The sequence below is a fragment of the Lampris incognitus genome, chromosome 17 (assembly GCF_029633865.1).
Source record: "Lampris incognitus isolate fLamInc1 chromosome 17, fLamInc1.hap2, whole genome shotgun sequence".
NCBI classification, from domain to species: Eukaryota; Metazoa; Chordata; class Actinopteri; order Lampriformes; family Lampridae; genus Lampris; species Lampris incognitus.
Genome location: NC_079227.1, coordinates 11,232,718 through 11,239,882, shown reverse-complemented (window position 1 = coordinate 11,239,882; position 7,165 = coordinate 11,232,718). Strand labels below are relative to the sequence as shown.

Sequence of the window (7,165 nt, the reverse complement as noted above, 5' to 3'; positions counted from 1 at the left end):
CCTGTCTACTTTCTTCATCTCTCTGATGATCCCCCTTCTTCTTTGCCAACCTCTTCCTCTGTATACTTTTTCTGTACTTCCTCATTCCACTACCAAGTCTCCTTGTCTTCCTCCCTCTGTCCAGATGACACACCAAGTACCTTCCTAGCTGTCTCCCTCACTATATCTGCAGTAGTTACCCAGCTATCCGGCAACTCTTCACTACCACCCAGTGCCTGTCTTAACCCCTCCCTGAAATCCACACAACAGTCTTCCTTCTTCAACTTCCACCGTTTGATCCTTGGCTCTGCCTTCACTCTCTTCCTCTTCTTGATTGCCAAAGTCATCCTACAAGACCATCATCCGATGCTGCCTAGCTACATTCTCCCCTGTCACCACCTTGCAGTCTCCAATCCCTTTCAGATCCCACCTCCTGCATAAATATAGTCCACCTGTGTGTACCTTCCTCCACAGGGTGACTTATAAGAATATGTCACCCTGTGTACTCCCCTCTTCTTTCTTGAAATGTATTCACCACAGCATTTTCACAAAATCAACCTCCATGTGTCCTTCCACATTCCTCTCCTTGACCCCATACGTACCCATCACCTCCTCATCACCTCTGTTCCTTTCACCAACATGCCCATTGAAGTCACCACTCTCTCTTCCTTGGGTACACTTTCTACCACTCCATCCAACTCACTCCAGAATTCTTCTTTTTCTTACATCGCACACCCAACTTGCGAGGCATATGCACTGACAACACTATAAGCAGCATACTTGGACTTGATTATCATTTCTACCAACAGTTCGCATTTGTAGTATTATGGTTCAATCTCATTACCTTTGATGCACATAATGGACGACAGCATCCCATCTAGTGCAATCTGTTTTTACACTCTGCTCTGTTCAGGCCAATTGTTGACAAGACTCGTTCTGCATCCACATTAGAGTGAGGTAGGCACAGAACAAGTTGCGCCACACAAACCCCGCCCCCTCCCAAATGCCATTGTTTAGTGTTGCTTTCATTCTTCTCTCTGCCGTGCACTTAACGTTCGACAGCTAATATAAGCTAGCTAGCCGTTTACATAGCTTGAGCTATCTCAAACTTACTCTGTAACTTAGCATTTAATCAAAACAAATATTACAAACACCCTGGGTTTGTTAATTAATTAATCCATGATTGATAGCTGTCTTAGTCACTTACCTTGGCTTGGTTCATGCCAGGTTAGATGGACTGTGGCCGGCTAGCTTGAACACCTTCTGGGCTCCCGGCTGTGAACTTGAGCAGCTGTCCGATCAACATGGAGATCAGCCTCGTGCACCAATCGGATAGTAATTTAAGATGCAGCTCCATGGAAACACCCAGCTTTTGAATACTCAGCTATCTTCTATAGTCAAAGTCTTTCACTTGGTTTAACCATTACTATATCAGAAAAACTTTGACCATAATACATTCGTTTGAATCCCCGTGTTACCTCCAGCTTGGTCGGGCGTCTCTACAGACACAATTGGCCATGTCTGCAGGTGGGAAACCAGATGTGGGTGTGTGTCCTGGTTGCTGCACTAGCGCTTCCTCTTTGGTCGGGGCACCTGTTTTGGGGGGGGGGACTGGGGGGAATAACGTGATCCTCCCACGCACTACGTCCCCCTGGCGAGACTCCTCACTGTCAAGTGGAAAGAAGCGTCTTGTGACGCCACATGTATCGGAGGAGGCATGTAGTAGTCTGCAGCTCTCCACGGATCGGCAGAGGAGGTGGAGTAGTGACTGGGCCAGCTTGGAAGAATAGGGTAATTGACCGGATGCAATTCGGGAGAAAATGGGGGGGAAATCCAAAAAAAGATCCCATGGCACATATCGTAGAGAGTAGGGGGTTCCCTGGTGTCCTGGTAAAATTCCCAACCTGGCTCTCTCCATCTGGCCACCTAATCATCCCCCCATGTAACTGGCTCAATGATTCCTCCCTCTCCACCTCAAGCTGATGTGTGGTGAGCGTTCTGGTGCAAAATGGCTTCCGTGCATCACCCAGGTGGTGCTACACATTGGTGCTGGTTGAAGTAAGTTACCCCCTTCAGTGTGAAGTGCTTTGGATGTCTAGATAAAGCGCTATATAAATGTAATTCATTATAACAGTGCGAGTCCAATTACACACTATGACTGACTGTAATAGCCTACCATCATTGTAAAATTCTAAATTTCACTACACACGCTCATATCTATTTAGGCTTATTTTCCCTGCCACTAAGGAAGGAATGTTTCAAAATCCTATTTTCCAATGTTTCACAAACATAGATTTAAAAATAATGATAACAATACAACAGATTAGATTGCACTTCATTGATCTCCCCAGGGACAGTTTGATATTCATTTCAAAAGTAAAGAAATAGTAAATTCAAATCTTGCACTCGACCGGTCTTGAAAAATTACCGCAAGTCCACACTGAGGACGAGTCAAGTCCGAGTCATGCTGTGAAGTCTGAGACAATACCATCCATCCATCCATCCAGCTATCCATCCATCGATGACAGTCATGCAGACAGCTCAGTGTCGGGCAGACAGCGGGTCCATTGTCCTGTTCTCTGTCCTCTGAGCTGACGTCATGAGCTGTGCTAGGAGGGGAGAGGACCTGACGCCTGACCCGACTCGCTGCCATGAGAGAATTAAACAACAAACCACCGTCAGAATGGTAAGAGATGTTGTTTTTGCATGTGATGTGTTGTTCATTAGTACAGCTTGTAAAACATTCGTATCACTACTAGGCTGTATAATTGTGTTACTTTATTTGGTCATTTGCACTGTTTTAAGTCTGTGTTGCCCCACGAGTTGGTTCGTTTGTTTTTGTGTGTCTCCTCGCTAGTGAACAAGTCCTTACTGGGATGATGGGACTTCATTTTATCCTCACTTCGTTTTCAAACCTGTGTTGTCAACTTCCATTATATGTGTACCTTAGTTCACAGCGTAATGACAATATCTTTTCCCCAACCAAACTCAAGATGTGTAATCACCGATGTTCTTTGTGTGTGTGTGTGTGTGTGTAGGGTGTCAGCAGAGAGAAGAGGGCTGCTTCTCTATATGGGGTCCTTGCTTTGTCCTGGGCCTTGTTTGGCATCTCTTCAGGCAACCAAGGTATTATTTTAGGGGAATGTGAAATATAAATCATCACAAGTTCGACTGATACTTCTCTAACCATCTCGAGAGAATAATCTAAACAAAATCCATTAGGACCTGCTTAAACGCTGAACATATGAAAACTCTGCCTACATCCTGTTACATGTCACATACTGTATATCTGGGCAGTATATCAGCACAATACAGATATGAGACTCGGTGTGTTGTGCGATTGTGGTTCTGGTAATATAACTTAAACGTTGTCATCCCCTGGTCGATCAACATGGAGGTATTCAGACAAAAATACTGTGATATTTGAGTTTGTCAATATCGCCCAGCCTTACGATGCAAATTTCCTGGGGCATCCGAGTGGCGTAGCGGTCTATTCCGTTGCCTACCAACATGGGGATCCCCAGTTCGAATCCCCGTGTTACCTCCGGCTTGGTCGGGCATCCCTACAAACACGATTGGCCGTGTCTGCGGGTGGGAAGCCGGATGTGGATATGTGTCCTGGTCGCTGCACTAGCGCCTCCTCTGGTTGGTCGGAGCGCCTGTTCGGGGGGGGGGGACTGGGGGGGATAGCATGATCCTCCCACACGCTACACCCCCCTGGTGAAACTCCTCACTGTCAGGTAAAAAGAAGCAGCTGGCAGCTCCTCATGTATCAGAGGAGGCATGTGGTAGTCTGCAGCCCTCCCTGGATCGGCAGAGGGGGTGGAGCAGCGACCACGACGGCTCAGAAGAGTGGGGTAATTGGTTGGATACAATTGGGGAGAAAAGGGGCAAAAATTCCAAAAAAAGAAAAAAGAGACAATGCAAATTTCCATTGCAGACCGATGTTCTGTATATGGTTTCAGTGGATATGTTCTGTCCATGTCTGGTCAGGCTTGGGTTTAAAACGGTGGTCTCCTCAGATCTGTTGCGTTCAAACTTGCTTTGTTTTGCTTCGATGCCGGTGCTGATCCAGCGGGTCTGGCCAGGAAGGTCCTCTTCTTCCCGTTTGAGACGGACTTCAGCTTCGTGGCACTGATCCCACAGAAGGAAATGGAGCTGCGGGCGTTCACCCTCTGCATGCGCGTGGCCACCGAGCTCCAGGGCGAGCGCCAGATCATCCTGTTCGCCTACCGCACGCCGGACTACGACGAGCTCAACGTGTGGCGCGAGAAGGACGGACGCATCGCCTTCTACCTGAGCGGCGACGGCGTCTTCTTCCAGCTGCCGCCCATCAACACCTTCCGCACCAGCCTCTGCCTCACCTGGGAGTCCCGGACCGGCCTGGCAGCGTTCTGGGCGGACGGCAGGCGCAGCACCTACCAGGTGTATAAGCCTGGCCACACAGTGCGCCCCAAAGGCACCGTCCTCATCGGGCAGGACCCGGACAAGCACCTGGGCGACCTGGAGGCCACGCAGAGCTTCGTAGGGGAGCTGACCGACCTCAACATGTGGGACTACGTGGCGTCCAGGAGCATGATTCAGGCCTGGCACTACGGCCACAGGGTGCCCAAGGGGAACATCTTCGACTGGGCCAGCATCGAGTACGAGCTGAACGGGAATGTGATGGTGGTGGACGACGACTGACTCTACATGGGGTCCTGTGCACATGGAGGTGATCATGTCGTACGGGTTTGTGTTGGACTGCCGCTGATGATGTCAGTGTTTGGGTCGACCTTAATTCCTGTTTAACTTCCTGTCAGCCAAGTTCCCTCTCAACCTAACGTGTGTTTGCCCCCCCCCCCAGATTATTTAAAGACAACATGGAATGGCATTCAGAGCCCATCTTGCTTCTGTAATGTGACGTATTACCAAGTTAGACCAAAACGTAGGATGGGATTAGATTGGATGGTGCGAAACCTTTTATAATCTTATTGGTTGGAATGTTGCTCGCCCACCTGCTCGGACTTGTGACGCAACCACAGAAACGTCACTGTTTTAGAGGAACTTAAAGGAACAATCTGTAATCCGAATGCAAACAAACGGGTCGCCCACTACCAGAATTAAAAACGTAGGATTGGAACCTGGCATCAGTCCCAAATTAACTGACAGGTCTCTTAACAACAGAACTAACATTAAACAACAACTCATTTTAACGTTTTCTGAAGCTGTAAAAAGTTATTTACATCAGTAATGTCTGTAAACTTTGGAGTAAAACAGGCCCATATTTCCAATTACAACTGGTGAAGAAAGATACAAAACCTTTATTTTGCAACGGTAACGCAAAGTTTTCAACTATGCATGTGAATAAATCTCAAATATGTATGGCCCGAAAACTACAGACTGGCCCTTTAAAGTGATTGGACCTTGTTGTAAGTAAAAGACACGATGTTTGAGATTATTTTTGGCTTAAGTTGTTGAACAGGGGTGTAATATGACTGAGGAAATGGGCTACCAATCTAAAGAAAAAAAGTTGAGTTTCATTCCAGGTTGTCTTTGAATGTCTTTTTTTTTAAGGATTTTATTTCTATGTGTAGGAAAAAATGTGCAACAGAGTTTAACAACACAAGAGAGAAAAAACAAATAACACAAGTGCTTTACAAACTACTAATGTTATCGTGTCGGCCAAGTTAACCTTCAGAAATAACTGTCCTGTCTTAGTAATGAACAAACGGTGTTGACGTTTTATGTTTGAAACCGAAAATGATAAAAAACTGAAATACCATAAAAGTAATGACCAAACATGGGACCGGAAACCAACAACACTGTACAGCCTCACAGCAGAACTTCTTTGAGTTATACTGTCTACAGCCGTTTGCCCCAGCATAAAGCATTACTTATCTCTCTCTGGGCAGTAAAAGGGATTGTATTGGCATGTTATCTGTTGGAAAACACTTGCAGTTTCACTTCTCTACACTCGCAGACCCCTGATGTCTTATGTCGGATGTATTTATCTTCCTGACACCCCCAGACTGCTTCCACGCCTTTAGAAGCAACGGGTCAAGACCCGAGTGAGAAACGGTGTTGTACCGAACGCAGCCACACGAGGGCGCCCGACGCCAGCGCACACAGCCAGGCCTGTCAATCATTCATCCATACGAGAGGATGAAACTGCTTTTTAACAAGGGCACAAAAAAGCTGATTAAATACGTTTGTTGACATTTAAACTTGTTGGTTTACATGTGATGGAAACGATGCTGTTCAAAGAACCGCCGTTAACATTTAAAAGGAATAGAAATGGTTTTTTTTAACATAGTAAATCAAAACCCTTTTAGGACGGAAATTATAACCGATTATTTGGTGACTCCACGTAGCTAAATATGCATTTACATTGTAAAGGGGTGATGTTGTAATTGTATTTTAATCAGTAAAATTAAATGCAATCGACTAAAACATCTTTAATGGATTCATCTTTTAGACATACTGCAACAAATAAAAACTACAGTTATTTGCAAATTTTTTCTTTTTTAATTCATTGTGGGACTGTTGGTGAAATATTTTGAAGTAATACTGTGAGCAAAGTAAATGTCTTTACTTACGACTATTGTGAATGAGGGCACGGATTAGAAACTAAAACAGAAGAAAAGGGGATTCATTATTTCTATATTTAATAATTGTGTTAATTATTCATCACAAATTAATTACACTGGCAGATAAATGGCAATTATGACGTTTGAAAGCCATCGCCTTAACGCTGCTTTCAGTTTGCACACATACTCCCCCATGAATTTTCCATAACCGAGCTGATGTAAAAACGCTTTGGGGCGTGAAATAAAATCTTGATATATATTAAAAAAAAATGTTTGTAAAAGCAGAGAATAATTTGTCTTTCAACTCTTTGAACTCTTCCTGTTCATAATCTTATTATTTGAAGATGTACTGAGGCTACTTTTCTACTGTATAGTGCAATGGAGAGGCATTACTGAGGACACACACACATACACACGAATACATATATATATATATCTATATCTATCTGTGTGTGTGTATATATATATATATATATATATATATATAGCTTTTAGTAATATTATACCAGTACTCTTGGTGTTGGTCTCCTGGTAAAAATATTGGTTTTCAGGAAAAGAGGTTGCCAAGTCCAATAACAGCATCAATAATAAAATCCATAATAATGTCGACATGCTCA

General features: G+C 44.6%; 1 protein-coding gene across 1 annotated transcript; it reads left to right on the top strand.

The window, feature by feature from the left end:
• The first annotated feature begins 2,613 nt into the window (after positions 1–2,613).
• Positions 2,614–4,665, top strand: crp1 (C-reactive protein 1). The gene is made up of 3 exons (XM_056296919.1): positions 2,614–2,665; positions 3,018–3,105; positions 4,055–4,665. Exons 1-3 carry the CDS (start codon positions 2,663–2,665, stop codon positions 4,663–4,665), a joined length of 702 nt encoding a protein of 233 aa, XP_056152894.1. The 5' UTR covers positions 2,614–2,662.
• The last annotated feature ends 2,500 nt before the right edge of the window (positions 4,666–7,165 follow it).